This window comes from Pleurodeles waltl, chromosome 6, assembly GCF_031143425.1.
Source record: "Pleurodeles waltl isolate 20211129_DDA chromosome 6, aPleWal1.hap1.20221129, whole genome shotgun sequence".
Lineage (NCBI taxonomy): Eukaryota > Metazoa > Chordata > Amphibia > Caudata > Salamandridae > Pleurodeles > Pleurodeles waltl.
In genome coordinates this window covers 696395228-696416634 of record NC_090445.1, presented here as the reverse complement: position 1 = coordinate 696416634, position 21407 = coordinate 696395228, and the positions used below count along the sequence as shown (strand labels likewise).

Genomic DNA, 21407 nt, shown 5'->3' with positions numbered 1-21407 from the left:
TCCCAGGAGACGATGGCAACGGTACTGGCCAAGTTTCAGGAGACCCTGCGCCTGCAGGAGGAACAGTATATGGGCTTCAGGGAGGAACTCAGAACCATCAATTCCACCCTGGGCACCATCGTAGGGGTGCTGAAGGAAGTACTCAACACCAGGAGGGACACTGTGGCACTACAAGGGGCATCTGACACTAGCATGGACGATGAACTGCCCACCACCTCCGCCGGCGCTAGTGGACAGGACGCCCCGCCACAGGACCACCACACCAGCACCCCACCCCCTGCAGAGGGAGAACCACCCTGCAAACGGTCCCTGAGATCCAGGAACAAGACAGAGCACGATGCCAAGACCCCCACCAAGAAATGAGACCACCCTGATTGTCATCCTACTGTCCCACTTTGTCACCCTGTCCATACTTAAACTGCCCCAGCTCCACTTCCTATGCCCACATGGGCAATGCACCTGTGAGACTAAAAGACTGGACTCTGCCATGGACATTCCTCCGCCATCACCCCTCACCATTTGACTACCCCCTCCAATATTGAGCACTTAAATAAACACACTTAAAGCACAAAACAATCTGGAGTCTGTCTGTGATTTCGAAATAGTGGATTAGCAATTACAGTGACAAAATGCTCTTTCAATTGTAATGTCAACATACCTATGTCACACAGCTCTAGTCCATGAGGAATCTAAGCAGATGTCACACATTGGGAGCCACATCTGTGAAATCGTAAGGGAAAGTGACAACTCAGTGACCATACACTGGGTGAAAACAAAAGACAGTAGAGAGGCAGTAGTGTATAAGTACATGTAGTAGGCAGGTCTGTACTCTTACCCGGGTCTCACTGGAAATATTGCTGGATCACTGAGTCCCAGTTGTTCATGTCTTCTTCCTCTGCTTCCTCCTCTTCAAGGTCCACAGGCTCCACAGCTGCCACGACACCGGCATCTGGACCATCCTCCTGCAGAAAAGGCACCTGTCGTCGCAAAGCCAAGTTGTGAAGCATACAGCAGGCCACGATGATCTGGCACACCTTCTTTGGTGAGTAGAATAGGAATCCACCTGTCATATGGAGGCACCGGAACCTGGCCTTCAGGAGGCCGAAGGTCCGCTCGATCACCCTCCTAGTTCACCCATGGGCCTCATTGTAGCGTTCCTCTGCCCTTGTCCTGGGATTCCTCACTGGGGTAACCAGAGTCACCTGCAAATGGCGAGGGACAACTGTTAGACACGCACTAACCTGTGGGGACAACCATTCCCACTGTCTTGCTTCCAGGTGCTCACCTAATAGCCACACACAGTGCCTCTTGAGTTGACCCATCACATAAGGGATGCTGCTATACCGCAGGATGTAGGCATCATGCACTGAGCCAGGGAACATGGCATTCACATGGGAGATGTACTGGTCTGCCAAATATACCATCTGTACATTCATTGAATGATAACTCTTCCGGTTTCTGTACACCTGTTCACTCCTGTGGGGGGGTACCAAAGCCACATGGGTCCCATCAATGGTACCTTTGATGTTGGGGATATGTGCCAGGGCATAGAAATCACCTTTCACTGTAGGCAAATCCTCCACCTGAGGGAAAACTATGTAGCTCCGCATGTGTTTCAGAAGGGCAGACAACACGTTGGAAAACATAGGCTTGCACATCCATGATGCTATGGCCACTGTTGTTTGAAATGACCCACTTGCAAGGAAATGGAGCACTGACAGCACCTGCACTTGAGGGGGGATTCCTGTGGGATGGTGGATTGCTGACTTCAGGTCTGGCTCCAACTGGGTACACAATTCCTGGATTGTGGCACGGTCAAGCCTGTATGTGATATTCACATGTCTTTCCTCCATTGTCGACAGGTCCACCAACGGTCGGTACACCGGAGGATGCCGCCATCTCCTCACATGTCCCAGCGGACGGTGCCTATGAAGGACAACAGAGAGCACAGAGTCAAACAACTCAGAGGTACGTACCCACAGTTTACACAGAACACCATTCATACACAAAAAGTGGCCTGTATGTGTGTTGAGTCTAGGCCTAGGTATGTGTGACACAGTTGAAAATGAAGCCATGTGGGCCCTTGAAATGGCAGCTGCCTGACCTGTAAAGTGGGACAATGGGATGTGAGGTAACTGCGCTGGCGTTGTACACCGTCGCGGTAGGCGGTCGAAGACCGTGGCGCAATTCTGCATAGGTTAACATTGGACCCTATGGGTCCCAGGAGCCAATGACGATGTACGCCAGCAGTGACGGTATGCACCGCCGCAGACGTGACCACCATTTTCTATCTGTTGAATCACTCGATACCTGATCTTCGACAGGAGAGGACCTACACTGCAAGTGCTGCTGTGACCTCGGTCTGGAAGAGACAATGGCTCGAGTGTCTGGGGAAAGGGCCCATGCCTTCACATCGGAGGAGTTGGAGAAACTCGTGGATGAGGTCCTCCCCCAGTACACGCTGCTCTACGGTCCTCCAGACAAACAGGTAAGTACACAGGGAGCATGATGTATGGGCTATGCCTGTGTGCAGAAGGCTGGATGTAAGAAGGAAGGGGGGAGAGTGCGGCGTGCATGAAACGATGGTGAATGCATGTGCCACATGGCAAGGGTAGGGATGGGGGCCAATCACTTTGACAGTGCAGTTGGTAATAACTTACTCTTCCCCCTGTACATTTCATGTAGGTCAGCGCCCACCAGAAAAAAGATATTTGGCGTGCCATCGCCAAGGACGTCCGGACCCTGGGCGGAGACGGAGCACCCACTGCTGGAAAAGATGGGAGGACATTCGCCGCTGGAGCAAGAAGACGGCGGAGGGTCAGCTGGGGATGGCCTCCCAACGTGGGAGGGGTGCCCGTCACACCATGACCCCCCGATGTTCAGGATCCTGCCGGTGGCCTACCTGGAGTTGGATGGGCGCTTGAGGGCATCACAGCAGCCACAAGGGGGTGAGTACACTCTCATTCTGCTGACTTTGCGCGCAGTGGAGGGGTCTGGGTGGGGGATTTGGGCTGTGGGTTTCCCTAGGCCAGGGCGAGTTCCGTATTCAAGGTCCCTCCGTAAGGCAGGCCATGTGGCACCCCACCCCACCTCTGTAGAGTGCCAAGTACACCTAGTCATGCCCCTGTGTCATCTATGTGTGCAGATGTCGTCCATAGCCTTGTAGGCCATTTCCCAGGAATTGAACAGTGGAGCCCAAGAGCGCGGCGTAGTGCAGGGGGCTTCTGTGTCTGTCGTGTCCGCCAACGGTAGCGGTAATGCATGCACTCAACATGTCTTTCTTCTGTCGCCCCCCCCCCTTTTTGTGGACTCCCTGTTCTTGTGTGCATAAGCATCATCAGGCGGAGGAGCAGTGGCACCGGAGCACCAGGGGGCTGCATCCCACATGGCCATGGACGGCCACACTACAGACTCGGACTTCACCGTTGGGACGGACTGCGAGGGGAGCTCCACGGCGGGGACAGGAGCTGAGACCAGTGGCACGGACTCGTCCTCTGATGGGAGCTCCTTTGTGGTGGCGGCAACATCTGTGCCACCCCCATCTACAGGTACAGCCGCCACCACCCCTTCCAGCACAGCCCTCCCAGCAGCCCCTCAGCCTTCGCCCCGTGCCCGCTCACCCGAGAGGGTGGGCATCACCTTCGACCCAGGCACCTCAGGCCCTGCCCCAGTCACCCCTGCTGCCCTCAGTGAGGAGGCCATTGACCTCCTCAGGTCCCTCACTGTTGGGCAGTCTACCATTTTGAATGCCATCCAGGGTGTAGAAAGGCAATTGCAACAAACAAATGCATTCCTGGAGGGCATACATTCTGGTCAGGCGGCCCTTCAGCGAGCTTTTCAGACTCTGGCCTCAGCACTGATGGCAGCCATTGTCCCTGTGTCTAGCCTCCCCCCTCCAACTTCCTCCACCCCGACCCAATCCCCTGTACCTCAGCCTATACCAAGCACACCTACAGACCAGCATGCACACACGTCAACACACAAGGGAATCTCAGGCAAACATAAGCACCACACATCCCACAGGCACTCACGCAAGCATCACACACATGCAGACACACCAACATCCACTCCCTCCACTGTGTCCCCCTCCTCCTCGTCTCCCTCCTCCCTCCCTGTCTCGTCTACACTCACACCTGCATGCACTATCTTTACGGCCACTACGTCCCTCTCCAGCACACCCACCACCACACCCCGCTCACGTGCAGTCACCACCCCCACTACCATTCACACGTCCCCTGTGTCCTCTCCCAGTGTGTCTGTGATGCCACCTCCCAAGATACACAAACGCAGGCACACACCCACCCAACAGCCATCCACCTCATGACAGCCTCCAGCGCATGCACCTTCACCCAAAGTCAGCAAACGAACACCTCCTACAACCACCACCTCTTCCTCCACTCCCAAACCGCCTCCAGCTACCCGTCCCAGTGTGTCAAAAAAACTTTTCCTGTCCAACCTTGACCTCTTTCCCACACCTCCCCCACCCCGTCCGTCTCATAGGTCTCGAACTAGCACCTCAGCCACAACATTTCCGGGACCAGTGGTGCCTGTAGCCACCGGAATCTGGAGTGCACCGGCCACCAGGGGAGCCAGTGTGGCACGGAGCCACAGCACAGACAGACCCCCACCTGTGAAGCATCAGAAGTTGGCCAGTGCCCGGTGGGAGAGGGGGAAGACTCCAGCCACCAAAGCCGCTCCCAGGGGTCCCGGTGGGAGTGTGGAGTCAGCTGTGACACCTTCCAAGGTGGGGAAGGGCCACAAGAAACCCGGCAAGTCTGGGAAGAGCAGCACGGCGGAGAAGACCGCCATCATCCCTGCTGCCCAGGAGGCCACCTCCAGCACCAGCCCAGCTGCCTAGGACAGGAACGCCAGCACAAGCCCAGCTGCCCAGGACAGGACCGCCAGCACCAGCCCACCTGCCCAGGACAGGCCCGCCAGCACCAGCCCAGCTGCCCAGGACAGGACCGCCAGCACCAGCCCACCTGCCCAGGACAGGCCCGCCAGCACTAGCCCAGCTGCCCAGGACAGGACCGCCAGCACCAGCCCACCTGCCCAAGACAGGCCCGCCAGCACCAGCCCAGCTGCCCAGGACAGGACCTCCAGCACCAGCCCAGCTGCCCAGGACAGGCCCGCCAGCACCAGCCCAGCTGCCCAGGACAGGACCGCCAGCACCAGCCCAGCTCCCCAGGACAGGACCGCCAGCACCAGCCCACCTGCCCAGGAGGCCACCGCCAGCACAAGCCCACCTGCCCAGGACAGGACCGCCAGCACAGGCCCAGCTGCCCAGGAGACCACCACCAGCACAGGCCCAGCTGCCCAGGAGGCCACCGCCATCACAGGCCCAGCTGCCCAGAAGGCCACCGCCAGCACAAGCCCTGCTGCGCCATGAAGAACTGCCAGCAAAAGCCCCGCTGGGCCATGAAGGACCGCCAGCAAAAGCCCCGCTGGGCCATGAAGGACAGCCAGCAGCTGAGTCCCTGCAATGGAGACCGCCGCCTCAAGCACCGCTGCACAGGGCTCCGCCGTCTCAAGCACCGCTGAACAGGGCACCGCCGTCTCAAGCACTGCTGCACAGGGCACAGCCCCCTCTAGAACCAGTGGAGACTGTCATCCACTACCTCTGTCCTTAGCAGGATGAAGCACTCTGGGCACAAAGCCCCCTCCAGAACCAGTGGAGTATCACATCCACTACCTCTGTCCTTGGCAGGATGAAGCACTCTGGGCACAGAGCCCCCTCCAGAATCAGTGTATATTGCCATCCACTACCTCTGTCCTTAGTAGGATGAAGCACTCTGGGCACAAAGCCCCCTCCAGAACCAGTGGAAAATTGCCATCCACTACCTCTGTCCTTAGCAGGATGAAGCACTCTGGGCCCAAAGCCCCCTCCAGAACCAGTGGATATTGCCATCCACTACCTCTGTACTTAGCAGGAGGAAGCACTCTGGGCACCATGCCCCCTCCAGAACCAGTGGAGACTGTCATCCACTTGAGAGACTGTGGCTTTGCACTCCCCAGGATTGAACAGTGGGCAAACCACCCACTGTAGAGACTTGAGAGACTGTGGATTTGCACTCACCAGGATTAAACAGTGGGCAAACCACCCACTGAAGAGACTTGAGAGACTGTGGCTTTGCACTCCCCAGGAATGGAACAGTGGGCATGTGGCCCCCTCGTGGATTTGGTGTTGTGCACTCAACCGGCTGAGGTGCCCCCCCTTTCCCTCCCCCTGAGGTGCCTGTTTAGTTGTTCTCTGATGCCCCTGCAGTGCTCTCTCCGTCATGGTCGGGGATCTTGTGTGGGCCTCGCCCATACCGTGTGGTCTCAGTGTTCCACTGACTTTATTAGAGCACTACCTGGACTACTATGCTTGGTATATATTTTGTACATGGTGTATATATACATTTCTGCCTACTTGCTTTTAATATATTACAATGGTTACACTAATTTTCTATTGTCTTTGCATTCTTCCGGGGGGCATGGGGGGTGTAACTGTGATGTATTGATATGCATTAGTGTGTGTGTTGTAGTGGGTGAGGGTGGGGTGTTGCCTGTGTATGTCCCTGTTTTTTCCCTCCCCCTCCCCTGTGTCGTAGGTGCAGTACTCACCGTGGTCTTCGCCGCCAGCGTTCGTGCTCCTCATAGAGGAGCAGGAAGACTATTGCAGGTAGAATTTGGAGTTCCGGATCCATGGCGTCCTCGTTCCTCGTGGGGTGTGTAGAGGTGAGCGTTTTTCCATCGGTATTCCTGTTTCCGCCGTGTTTTTATCCGCGGTGAATCCGCCCCAGAAAAGGTGGCGGATTGGCCTGTTGTGATACTGTGGGCGGTACATTGTCCTCCGCCTGTCTGTTGGCGGTGACTGCCAAGCTGTTTGTTTGTACCGCCGTGGCGGTCGGAGTGTTAAAGTGGCTGTCTTTGTAGGCGGTTTCCGCCACGGTCGTAATAGCAAAAAAAAATCCGCCGGCCTGTTGGCGGTCTTACCGCCGCTTTATCACCGTCCGCCAGGGTTGTAATGACCGCCTTAGTGTCCTTTTAATTTACTTCATACCCAGTAGTGTTTTAAGGAGTGTCCTGGGGATGCCACATTTATGTGTGACAACAGCTAGCGTGTGGGGTTGACTACTGTCTCCTCCCTAACCAATAAGGTAAATGTTTCCACAGGTAACTTCCCGTCCTTACTCATGCATGCTAATATAGTTAAACATGCCAATGTTCAGTTGCCATAAATGATTTTCATTCATTTCTTTGCCGGAAGACAAACAAAAACATGCTTCTGGGTCCACTTTAACCTATCACAAATCCAACACATATTTACAAAAATTGTAGTGAGCAGTAAATCCCAAAAAACTTTCTCTATATTTGTTGCTCCCCACCAGATATAACAGAGCTAGAATTGTTATTCCTCAGGTACAATATAAAGACCTGGGGCCAGATGTAGCAAATTTAAAATTTGTGAGGTGCAAAGTGCGAGTCCATGCGACTCGCACTTTGCACCTCGCAAATTGGTATGCAGTACGGTGTCTCAGACACCGACTGCAACTCGCTATGGGGTCGCAATGACCCACCTCATGAATATTCATGAAGTGGGTCGCAAATTGCGTCCCCATAGCGAGTATAGGCACTCGCAAACATGGAGGCCTGCTGTCGTCAGCAGACCTCCATGTTCGTGACTGCTTTTTAAATAAAGCAGTTTTTTTTTTTTTAAGTGTAGCCCGTTTTCCTTACAGGAAAACGAGCTGCACTTAAAAAAAAAAAAAAAACTTTAGTTTCGGTATTTTTTCAGGGCAGGGAGAAATATTTGTGGGTCCAGTCACAAACTGGAAGGGGTCCCATGGGGACCCCTTCCAATTTGCGAGTGTGTTACCATCCACTTGAAGTGGATGGTAACTGCGATGCCATTTGCGACGGCGTACGCAGTCGCAAATGGTATTGCATACCACTCAGACTCGCAAATAGGAAGGGAACACCCCTTCCTATTTGCGAGTCGGAAATGCATATTGCGAGTCGGTACCGACTCGCAATATGCATTTCTGCATAGCAAAGAGGCATTTGCACCGTTTGCGACGTGCAAATACTTTGCTACATCTGGCCCCTAGTCAGAATTTTGCCCAAGATATGGGAACTACCATTTCTTACCTCTTCAAAGTCTCTATGTCCTATTGTGTGTTCTTCTTTTGGCCCTGTTAAATTTTGTAAGGCTTGACCTGCCAAAACTGATCTGGGAGTGTGTCTTTTTTGCATGGGCTCCATAATGGTATTGTACAGTGTGTCTTTTTAACCACATGGCACAGGAGCATTCTCTTAAATATATTGTTGTATATTTTGAAGTGACACTTGCTGATTTACAAAATTATTTTGTTTGTACAATCACCTTTAGAATTTTGTACATAGTCTTAACTTAGAACATAGTAATAACTCTGCATATGTTCATTTCACGTTACCACATGGATATTCTGTCTATCAAGGTATTTTCTCTTCTTTACTTTTCTGGAATACCACATTACATCTATAATACACCTTTATAGCTGAATACCTAAATCGAAGTATATTTTGCATTATGAAACAAAAAAAAGTCCTTCACACAGACAATGAGATGATTTTAGTAGGATAACAAGCTTCTTCCAAAACTATTCTGGAATTTCTATTGATAATGCTCCTAGTGTTTATGAAATTCTGACAAAAACATTAATTTTATGTACCATGAGATGAACTATTGGTGCTTCCTTGCACTCTGATCAAACTTTACTAAATGATTGTAGCATATGTTGATAGCCAAGTAAAGTCAATTATTCTGCAGATTCACTACTACAAAATGTACTACATTTTCTCATTATAAACCATCTATTCCTTTTAACTTTGCTTTTGATACCAGACAGTAATTATTAACAAGATAAAATTATGTTTTGCAGTTTTGAATGACCTTCTTTAACCTTGTAGTAATGCACAATATATTTTTCTGTCTCTCTAGGTCCCAGAGATACTGCAAGTGTGGACTTACGCCTGGTTAATGGAGGACAGAGGTGTGCTGGCCGCATAGAAGTTTACTATGGAGGAATCTGGGGGACCGTGTGTGATGATTTCTGGAGTACAGCAAATTCACAAGTTGTTTGCAGACAGCTGGGCTGTGGAACTGTCCTGGCTTCTCCTGGAGGGGCCTTTTTTGGTCAGGGAACTGGAAGCATTCTTCTAGACGATGTATTCTGCAGAGGACAGGAAGCTCACCTTTGGGACTGTCCCAACAAAGGATGGAACAGACATAACTGTCTACATAGCAATGATGCGGGGGTTATCTGCACAGGTATTTTCTGATTTCCTTTTTATTGGTAACATTCTCAGTCACGCCCTCCATAGTAGTTTCCCAAAATAGCTGAATTCACCGTGCCCAATCTCACTCTTAAAAGTATGGATTTCTCCTTTTAGGTTCTGGCTGAGTAGACTGTTTGACTGTTATGTAATGTGCTTTAAGTCTAAGTGTGAATATCTGTCAGTCTCCCACACGTGACCTCCAACTACCTCCTCATCTTACTGAGTTTAGTTTCTGAAGGAAGGGTCTATTGATCGGCAGGAGAAGAATCAGTGTAACGCTTTGAAAAACTCAGTCCCCCACCATGCACAGTTTTCTGATCAATAATTTTACTACAGATGTTAGAGTGACATTATCAATGATGTTATCAAAGAGGTCATGAGTGCTGTAATTTGTGGGGTAATAAGCAGTGCATGGCAAGGGCGTGAGTTATAGTTACCTTAGGGCACAAGTTTATTTACTTGCGATAACTATAACTAAAACTGGTGAATTTCAAAGGTTTGGTCTGTTTAAAATGTGAACCTAACTATAACATTTCTGTAACCTATGTTTCTTAAGTGAATTTCTGTTTCCTAATTATAACATTCCTGTAACCTTTAGGAGCATATTTACAAGAAGTGGCGCAGTGCGGCCACTGCACCAAAGTTGGCAGCGCCACACTGCGTCACTTTTAAAACACAGGGATGCGCCATGTTTACTAGAACATGATGCAGCCCTGTGTTTTTCCCTGGGGTGACACTAAATTAGCTACCGTGCGCCAACGCAGCCACCCTTGAGCCATGGAGGAAGGAAGTCTGCGTTGTGGGGAGATTGTTTTTGTGCAGGAAGGGACACCTTCCTGCACTAAAACAATCTTCAATGGCGATTTGCTCTGTCTATGTGTTCTCCAGAATGCAGCACACATGGAAAGAGCAAAAAACAAGGAGAAATGAAAGCATTTTTCCTTGTTGCACCATGTTAACGCCACCCCTGGGGGCCTCAGATCTTTGCGCTGCCTCAGGTTTACGAAATCTCGTAAAGCTAGGACAGTGTCAAAATGCAATGGGTGTTGCTGTGGAATCCCTGCACTCCACTTCCACGCAATGTGCTGTAGGTGAAGGGGCCATATTTTCAAGGTGGTGTTAAGCCACAAAAAGTGGCTTAATGCCACCTTGTAAATTTGGCGCAGTGCACAGCACCACTGGAGCGTCACTAAAAGTGACGTTCTGGTGGCACTACAGCCTTTTAAATATGAGCCTTAGTTTTTGGAGTGAATTTCCATGTTTTTTATTGGAAAGTAATTTTCATTACTGTACGTTAATCCAACAACCTGCAGCCAGACCCTGCAGCCAAACCCCTAATCACACAAACCCACGCGGCTGTCTCTCTGGGTTTGATAATAGGTGTGAGAGGGTGTCTCTGAGGGCGAGTGGGGCTGTCAGAGGGTCTGTCTGGCTGTGAGAGTGGGTGCATGAGTCTCTTGGTGGGTGTGTCAGTTTCTGTGTGGGTCTGTGAATGGGTGCGTGAGGGTTTCAGTGGGTCTGTGCGTGGGTGTGTGAGAGTCTGAGTAGATCTGTGAGTGGGTACGTGAGGGTCTGAGTGGGCTTGTGAGTGGATGTAAGAGATTGAAAAAGAGAAACTGAGACAAAGAGAGAGAGAAAGAGAGAAATAGAAAGTTTTTTAGAATTTGGTGAATGAGATATTTCCTGGCAAATTGAAAATAAAAATGTATTCACCAATTAAAAAGAGTGAGGTCACCTTTCATTATGAATCTTACACTTTTGAAGCATCCAAAAAAAATAAAGTAGAAAAATGACCGCAGACCCACCTGGACTAGATACCTCAACTTTCAGTGTGAAGGTCTGTGACCTTAACAATTATGCCACAGGTAACTTTACTATGGGATGGAGGAGAAAGAGAGAGAGTGACAGGACCACAGCGGAAGCCTCAAGGCTCCTGTGGTCCTAGCTGGCTCTCTGCATCCTGCAGGAGCCGGCATTGCTCCCCCAAGCACAGAGCTGTTTTATTAGATCCGCTCTTTGCTTGTGGGAGCAATGTTTTCATCTTTCTTCCCCACACACATATTTGTGTGCAGGAAAGGTAGGTGAAAACTCCACTTTCTGAAAGTGAGAGCTGTTTGACGCCCCACCAAGCAAAAGCAGACAGCTATGTCCCAGGGGTGCGAACCCTGGGATATAGCAGGCCGGCCATGGGAGGTGGGGTCCCCAGGGCCATCTGTGGCTCCTCAAGGTGGGCTACATGATCACGCTCCTTCTCTGCATTTTGCCACAGGGAGGTGGCAGTGCCTGGGGCTTCGAACCCCCATCCTTCTTTTTTCATATTTGCCCCAGGGATGTAGTGGTTCCTGAGGCTGTGAGGGGGGCAGAGCAACTCCCACATTTGATTTGCATATGTACCCCGGGAAGGTGGTGGTCCCCGGGGCTGCGGGGGGGCCGGTCAACCCCCCAGCATTTGATTTGTAATGAGTGCCCCGGGGATGTGGCGGTCCCCGGGACTGTGGGGGGTAAAGAGGACCCCTGCATTTAATTTGAAAAAAGTACCCCAGGGAGGTGGTGGTCTTGAAGGCTGTAGGGGGGCCAGGCACCACCCAGCATTTAATTTGATTAGAGTCCTGAGGACATGGCGGTCCCCAGGGCTGCGGGAGGGCCAGGTGGACCCCCACAATTTAAAAAACATTAACCCCAGTGAGGTGGTGGTCTGAGGAGCTGTGGGGGGGACTGGAGTGCCCCACCGCATTCAAAATATAAATGACCCCAGGACCTGGCCCACCCAGGGGCTGTAGTTAAAGCAAGCATGGGAGCCTGCGCTTGTTTTTTTTTTTTTTTTTAACCGGATCTGTGGATCAGCCAGCACTTACGGTGAACATTTTTAAAAAAATGCTTTTTAGCTCTGGGGGTGACCCTCTGGGACCCCAGCACCAGAGCTAAGGCGTCAGGGTGATGCCACCCTGGCCCATTTGCTTTTTGTTTACATTTTTTTTGCAACTCGGCTGAGACTGAGTCCCAAGATGGCTACCAAAACCTCCTTGTTGAAGTGCTGTCAGCACGAGATCGAGAAGGTTTGCGAAGTCTTCACGTCCCTATATATACAAATTTGGATTTTCTTTAATTTCTTGAAAACTACTGAACAGATTTACACCAAATAGTGCAAAGGCTTATTTCTGGACCAAGAGCTACCTTTCTGCCAAATTTGGTGCAATTCCGTCCAGTGGTTCAGGCGCTATCACTATTTAAAATCCCATTGGAAAAATTAATGGGGAAAACGCATTTTGGACTCCCCTTCTTCTCAGCCCCCGCTTGAAGGATCAATCAGAAATTTTCCCAACTGCAGCTGAAGATTCATCAAACAGCGAAAAAGTTATTAGCAAAGCAAAAAATGCTTTTACTATAAGATCAAGGTCTTAACTATAACTACCTAGTGGCAATCGCCACTAGATAAAATATATATATATATGCACTTTTAATTACCCCAGATATCATAGAACTTACGGCAACTTCTATAACGTCATCAAAAATATAAATGAAACATTAGCAGTGAAATTATTGTAGAAAAAACTGTGATTGGCAGTAGCACAGGTTATAGTTAGTTGCAATAACTCTAACTATAACTGCTGAATTTCTGTGGTTTTGTACGAGTAAATTGCGAACCTACCTATAACGTCCCTGTAACCTTTGGAGTTTTAGGTGTATATATATATATATATATATATATATATAAATTATATTTTTGGCGCCACTTGATGAACATTTACAAAATATTCAAAAACAAAAATTCTCATCCACTTCCGTTCCTTCCTGGAAATTTTTGTGGTGATCTATCAAGCATTGGCTGAGAAACTGTTTGGAATTCCAATAAATTTGGCAGAAAGCTAAATATTGTACAGAAAGTGTCTTTTTTTAGATTGGGTGTAAATCAGTTCAATAATGTTTGAGAAACTAAGGCTCAAAAACATTCTATATTTCCAACGGGGAGGACTTGAAGAGCCACCAGATTCTGATTGGTTGACACCACATCAACAAAGATATGGCAGCTGCAATTTTAGGTCATGGGGACTAGGGCCCTAGTTGTGAAATTAAGATTAAAAATATATGGGGTGCACAAGAGTGAAACCCTACCTCTCTAGGATTGCTAAGGGGTCCCTGGGCCTAAACCATATGTTTTTATACATTTTCCTGAGAATTTGTGGTGAATCCACAAATCTGCTGAAAAATCTTTTTTTTTAATATTGGGCTCCTGCGCCAAAAGAAACAAGCCAACCCAGAGTGGCTCAGCAGCCGCAAGAGCAGTGCATTCTATTTTGTAGGGTGGAGGTGATGCTCGCCTACCTATGCTTCTCTGAGGCCCTAGGGTCCTTATCCCCTCTGGCAGCTGTTAAAATAAAGAGGGGGCACAGCCTCCCTCCCCCAGTCTTATTTAGCTCCCAGGGTTCCTGTTCCCCAGGTCACACCTTAAAATTAAGGCAGAGGGTGCCAGCCGTTGTACGACCCCAGAGACCCCATCTCTGGTGCTGGCTCTTTTGTGGTGTCCCCGGGACCTCTATTCCCAGCACCCCGTAGATGTGTTGCTCATGAAAGTGCATGTAAGGAAGTTTAATGTGCTAACACCTAGTTGGAGCAGAAAGTTGCTCCTGCGGGTTTGGGAGCACGAATGTTTGCACTGCAGCTCTCTCGTGGGCAGAAAAACTTTGAATTGCTGCCACCCCAGCGGAAGCAAAGGAAAACTGCTTGAGCTGAGTGGAAACAATGCTGGCTCCTACCATACCCATTTTTTAAGCAGGTAGATGAGCCATTGGGTCAGTAGGGGCCTTGAGGCTCCCCTTGCGGTCCCCAACATTCAGCATGCTGTAGTGTGCCTCAAGTGGGCAGTGGGGCACCACAGTATTCTTTTTTTTTAAATGTCAGTTTCCTGGCTTGCAGGGAGAATGGGGGCACCGGAGCTCCTTCCACAACCCAAAACAGTAAAAAAAATCTCCTTGAATGCAATCAGTTGGCAATAGGACACCCCAGTTTTATTCTAACAAAAGTCAATAAATGACTGCCAACTTCTTTGCAGTCAACCTGGTCGCATGCAGGGAGGCGGCAGGGCCGCAGGGGCCCTTAGATGTAAAATGACAATGATGGTGTGGAACCATTGTTTTCAGGAACCAGGGTAGGGATCTGTATTAAAAATAACCTCTGCATATGAGATGTTCTCTGACGCATTGACTGACTCTTAATACACTGTGCCAAAACAGTATAACTCGTTAGATATTAGAGTAAAAGTTACCTGCCAGTGTTCTTTCCTTTCTCCTCAGACAGTAGGGTATGAATATTAACTCTTGGCGCTGAGAGATCAAAGCAGGTGTGCCTACAATGTACAGGGCATCATGACAACCCAGCAATGAACAATGGATCAATAAATAACAACAACATAAAGCAGGTGACCTGAAAATTAACAGATTGGATTCACTTTAGAAACTGATGGCTAACCCCAAGTGTGTACTTTAATTAGATTAATTAGATAGACTCCATACATATTGACGTCTTTTGTGTTGGTGAAATTCATTTAGTCTCTACATTCTGCTCTCAAAAGCATATAACAACCTTAAGGACATCCCGGGAGGACATATAGTTAACTTATTAAACTCCACAAAAGATCATTTGTTTATTATGGCAAACACATCCCTTCAGAAGCATTCTATTTAATACTGCACCTGGGTTGTTGGCATGGCTAAATGATTCCCCACAGTCAAAGGCAAGCCCTATAATGCTCAAAATGTTTTGACATTTTGATATTCTTTGGTTTGACAAGCATCTGGAGTATCTATGATATTAAAATATTGTGTTTTTCTTCTAGGAGGCATCACATCAACTACAATGTCACAACCAGTACCAACAACCACACAGCCAGGTAAAAGAAACCACACACTAGTGGTACACACTAGTACATTTTAAATGTATTTAATATAGCCATCTTTGGAAAACAAAACACCTCTCCTGAGGCTATTGATGATGCAATTCTCTAACTTTCAGTATAATGATGCTTTACTTTTGTCCTTAATAAATTAGGTTACCTAACTTCAAAACATTTGATATTTATGTTCTTAAACTGAACAATTACTTTTTTAGCATTATGTTTGGAACTGTTTACAGCAATGAATGACTTTTGTCAGTTTGTCAATTAAATGCTAGTATTGGGCACAGACATACTCCATGAAATAAGAATGGCATAATTTAATAAATAATTTTTGTATATGAAAACCTAAACATTGAAAAAAGGCAACAAAAGTAAAATTGTAGAAAAAAAAAACCAAACACGTATGTGCTTAATAAAGGTGTCAGAACAATATCTAGCAGCCTATATCAAGGGTAACCTCATGTGCTGTCCAAAACTTTAGTTGCCCACATAGTACATAGATTGATGTGTATCGCCTGTTTAGCACTGCAGTCCATTGAATGAAAAGCCTCTAGCTTTTAGCACCACTACGAAGGGTTCATATTAAAACCCTTTATAGCAATCAGCGTGCAAGAGAGGATATAATTGCAATAGCCAAACTCAATTCAGACCGTACCCCACATGACGCAAACACTTTAATTGAACAATTTAACAATTTATCTCCCAAGGAAAGAGAAAACACTGCAGTTCCTCAATATGGCATGATCCAGTGTTTGGTTGGATTGGGGTGATGGTCAGTCTAATAACTGCATGAAGTCCCCTGTATTCCACACTGAATCTGAGTTCTGAAGCCCTTCCTTGAGGGTTGACCTTAGGTACCTGTACCATGGAGCTGGACCAAGGGCTACTGGAAGGGTTAATGATCACAGGTGCAACATATTGACTACTTCCTCATTGATGCTTGCCTTCACATAATTTGGTAGCCTGCAAAGTTTGATAGGAAAATTGTCATGAATGTCAATGCCATGGACACACCACTAGGTCTGTCTACATACCAAGGAAGAATGCCCAGCAAACTTGCTAAACATCTGGTGATTTTCTTTATCCTCCTTTTGGAGCAGGTTTGGAGAGAGTAAAGCTTCACTAAGCTAGCTTTGTCATTGTGGGACAAGAGATGGGGGAGGGACTCGCTGTCTCGCTTTCCCTCCCCCCATCTGTCATGATCAACATGGTCATGTCAGCCCTGTCAAAGTAGGGATTCAGGTGATTGGCATGTATCATTCAATGTGGGTGCCTGGGGGTACCCAGGTCTGCTAGATAGATAACCACGCCTAACTTCTCCAGTACAATAAAGGACCCAGCTCTATTCTCTTGGGGGGTACTGGGAGCCAATGATAACCACCTTTACTTTTTGGTCAGGTTGGGACCTCAACAATGTCACCTTCCAATCATCCCATTGCTTGATCAGCTCTTGACTGGCCATCAGCTTTCTTCATTTACTCAACCATCATAGGATTTCAGGGCCAGTACATAGTTCACTATTTCCTGCTTGGGTTCCTTGAAATGTTTTCCATCAATTCTCTCACAAGACTCAAAGGACTTCTCATGGGTTGCCCACGAAGAAGTTTGAAGCAGCCCAAACCCACTGCCTTCTGTTACACCTCTCTGTTGGGAAATAGCAGGCATGTTAACAGGATGTCAAACCTACATCTAATGGGCTCTTACTTGCGTATTTTTAAGTGCTGTGTCATGAATGTCAATGTCCTGGATACACCACTGGGTCTGTCTACATGCCAGGGAAAAAAACCTAGCAAACTTGCCAAACAATTGGTGAGTTTCCTTATCCTCCTGTTAGGTCAGAGTACAAGACAGTAAAGCTTTACTGAGCCAGATTTCTCATTGTAGGACGGGAGGTCAGGAAGGGACTCACTCTCCTTCTCCCTCTCCCCATCTGTCTCGATCAATATAGTCATGTTATCTCTGTCAAAGTGAGGATTCAGGCGATTAGCATGTATCATTCAATGAGGGTGTCTGGTGGTGCCCAGATAAGCTAAATAGATAAGCACATCTACCTTCTTCAGTACTATATAAGGCACAAGCCTATTCTCTTCGAGGGCCCAAAGAGCCAATGATAACCTTTTGAACGGGTTGGAACTTCAACAATGTCACCTCCTAATCACCCCATTGTTTGATCAACTTTGCATGCGCAGTGCACTGCCCCCCAAGGACAGGACCGTTGCGCTTTTCACTGCCTGAATTACAGGCATTGAAAAGTGCTACGGGCGCTGTAATCGAGCCGGCGTCAATGTTGTGGCCTGTTTTCCACTGGGCCAGTGGGTGGAAATGCCACAGAAAACTTGTAATAGGGTCAGCGGGCAGAAAGCCGGAGTGGCGGTTTTCTATCCAAAAGAGTTTTGTGGGCGACCTCTTAAGGAGGACCTTAGTCTCTTTTTGTAGCTCTGATTTCTTCAGCAGGAAAATGATTCAGGCTGTACCTGGCCAGGGGTCCAGGAGGCCAGGTTCCTTCTCCACAGGGTCCAGATGGTGAGAATTTGCCATTACGAAGAAGCGCAGAGTGGGGAAAACCTGAATTTTCACAAATTGTAAAAGGGCTAGAAAAGAAAGATGGTAAATAATTTAAAACCATAGTGCGTGCTTATAAAAGGTGTCAGAACAATCTCTAGGAGCCTGTAACAAGGGCAACCTCATGTGCGGACATAACATTTATTGGTTCACAAAATACATGGCCCTGTCAACCTTTTAGCACTGCAATCCTTTGAATAAAATGCCCTTTGCAGCAATCTGAATTGTTCTGGCGTCAGCTAGCCACACATTTAACCCTTTTACATCAATCAGCCTGCTAGAAAGGAGATAATTGTAATAGCCAAATATTGACATTTTGGTCAGAATTCAAGCTATGCTGCACACCACATGACACAAACCGTTAATCGGAACTATTTATTCCCCAGGGAAAGAGAAAATAGTGCTATTCCAGCATATGGCTCTATCCAGTGTTGGAATGGGTTAGGGCGGGCATCAGTTTTAATGACCTTTATTAAGAACCCTGTAATCCACACAGAACCTGAATTCTGGGGTCCCTCTTTGATGGCTGACCTTAGGTACCAGTATCATGGATTTGGAGCAAAAGCTTCTTGAAGGCTCAATGAGCTCCAAGGACAACATCTTCCTACTCCCTCATTAATGCTGTCCTCACTTTGTCTGGTAGCATGTAGATTTTGATTTTGTCAAGCAGATTGCCATGACTGTCAATTTCATGGACACAGCACTTGGTCTGCTTAAGTACCCGAGAAAATGTGCAGCAAACTTGCCAAACAACTCGTGATATTCCATTTTCTGCTGTCTGGTAAGCAAGCATGAAGTTGGGTTGGCACACATGAAATTTCTGTCTCTGAAAGCACCTCCTTGGGGAACCCGACCTTGATGAAACTGCCAAGATTGGCCCTCAGAAGAAGAGGTTTAGTCATCATTTTCAGAGGCACTGCTTCAGGCTATCTACTGATATGATCAAAAATACCATGCACCCTTTCAAAAAATGTCCCCACATCTGACAGGGGATTAAGGGGGCATTAGGCTGACCTCCTGTCTTGCCAGTGGCTTGACAGGTTGCGCATGGGCAAAATAATTCCTTAACTTTCTCAGATCTCTGTGTCATGTAGAAGTAGTTCATTAACTTTGGGCATGTCTTCACTTACCCTGGGTTTGAAGTCAAGGGAATCTCATGGGCCACGTACAGTAGAAAGAGCCTATAGATCTGGTTGACTGTGCCTCTGAAACCATTGTGTTTTTGGACAGAAAGCTCTGAGCGAGAGAAATTTGAATTCAATAACCTCAGGAACAGCAGTTGGAGGTCAAAACTCACTCCACTAAGAGACAACAGCAGGGTCCAGGGCATGTGCAGTTTGATTTGGTCAGGTGGACAAACATGGGAAATGCCTCTTGTAGCTTGTTGTGTCCTACTAGCTTGAACTGGAGTTCAGCCTTATGAATCTTGGGGTCTACTTATTTGTCCTAGATAGAGAAAAGTGCAGGTCCAGTCTTTAAGCAGTCTTCTCAGGTTACAGACCACAGACTCACACCTCATCTAATTTACCTCATGTCCAGTTTCCAAAGGTAATTATGTCAGTTCCTTCTCATGCATCCTAATATAGATAAGGATGTCAATGTTCAGTTACCCTTAATAATTCTCATTCATTGCTTTGCCAGAAGACAGACCAAAATATGTTTCTGAGTCCCCTTTAACCTATCAAAATTCCAAAACATATTTACAAACACTGTAGGGAACAGTAAGTCCAATACATTTGTACGAATATCTCAATGCATTCAGTATTTGAGAAACTGTGCAAGCTCATGTTAAAATCTAATTTTTCTTACCATTTCTTCTTTGGACTGTTTTAGTTCTTGATTACTTCAAATGCCCACTTAGATCTTTCATTATATATAACAACAAATACCTCAAATATACCTCACTTGCTTCAGTTTGCAGTGTGTGTTGTACTCTATCAGATGTGCTATGATTATTATTCAAGAAGTACAATAAATAAAAAATACATAGTCTGAATATTGCCCAAGATATTGGGACTACCATGACAATTCCGGTGCTTACCTCCTCAAAGTCTTTATGGCCTATTATGTACTGTTTTTTGCCCTTGTAAATTTTGTAAGGCTTGATATACAAAAAGTGATCTGGGAGTAAGTCTTTGTTGCATGGGCAGCTTAATTTTATTGTACAGTGTATCTTGTTAACCACGTAACACAAGACTTTTCTCTTAAATTTATTGCTGTCCATTTTGAAGTAAATTATGCAGGTTTACACAATCATTTCAAACGTGTACACTTTGCTTAAGTATTTTGTACATGGGAGTAACTATCAATATAGTAATGACTCTGCATGTGTGCTTTTCATGTTACCCACAGAATACTCTATCCATCAAGGTATTTCCACTTCTTTACTTTTCTTGAATACCACATTACATCTATGATGGAGCTTCAAAGCTGATTACCTAAATCATTTTTCTTTGATAAAAGGATACTTGGCATTATGAAAGCAAATATCCTAACCATAGGCAAGGAGATGATATCAGTAGGATAGCAAGCCTCTTCCAAAACAATTCTGGAATTTGTATTGATAATGCTGTTAGTATTTATGAAATTCTAAGAGAAATATCATTTTGACACCATGCAACACAAAGTGCTGAACTATTGAGGCTCCCTTGCACTCTATTCAAACTTTACTAAATGATTGTAACACATGGCTAATAGCCAAGCACCTTCAATTGTTCTATAAATTCACTAATACAACACATACAAAAGTTTCTCACTATAATCCAACTATTCAACATAACTTATTTTTGATTCTTGGCAATTATTATTCACAAGATAAAAACATTTTTGCAGTGTTCCATGACCTTCTTTAACTTATAGTATTGCACAATGTATTCTTCTCTCTAGCTCCCAGAGATACTGCAAGTTTGGATTTACGCCTGGTTAATGGAGGACAGAGATGTGCTGGCCGCATAGAAGTTTACTATGGAGGAGTATGGGGGACTGTGTGTGATGATTTCTGGAGTACAGCAAATTCACAAGTTGTTTGCAGACAGCTGGGCTGTGGAACTGTCCTGGCTTCTCCTGGAAGTACCTTTTTTGGTCAGGGAATTGGAAGCATTCTTCTAGATGATGTACTCTGCAGAGGACAAGAAGCTCACCTGTGGGATTGTCCCAACAAAGGATGGAACAGACATAACTGTCTCCATAGCAATGATGCAGGGGTTATCTGTTCAGGTATTTTCTGATTTCTGTTTTTTACTTATAACATTCTCAGTCACTCCCTCATTTGTAGTGTCCCACAAGAGTTACATTCATATTGGCTAGTCTCTCTTGTGAGAGTAAGAGTAGGGATTTCTCTTTTTAGGTTCTGGCTGAGTAGGCTTATTGACTGTTAGTTGATGTGCTTTGAGTGTAGGTGTGAGTACCTGTCAATCTCCAACACATGACCTCCAAATACCTCCTCATCTCTCTGAATTTACTTTCTGAAGGAAGACTCTGTTGATCAGCAAGGATAAGAATCAGTGTAACGCTTTGAAAAACTTTGAAGCTTCTTTGTACTCTTGAATTTCTCTGCAAATTTCACCAATGCTCCGCTTCCTTAGAGCAGTAACTAATGTATTTGTCTTTTTTTAACATTCTGTTTCACTCACTGATACATTTATTAAAG

At 46.9% G+C, this 21407-nt stretch overlaps 1 protein-coding gene across 1 annotated transcript in view; it reads left to right on the top strand.

Moving 5' to 3' along the window:
- Nucleotides 1–21407, top strand: part of LOC138301684 (deleted in malignant brain tumors 1 protein-like) — a 630543-nt gene that overhangs the window by 597941 nt on the left and 11195 nt on the right. The window contains exons 13-14 of the mRNA XM_069242199.1: nt 8966–9295; nt 20654–20974. Coding sequence (XP_069098300.1) covers nt 8966–9295; nt 20654–20974 — 651 coding nt within the window. The remainder of the gene's footprint in view (nt 1–8965; nt 9296–20653; nt 20975–21407) is intronic.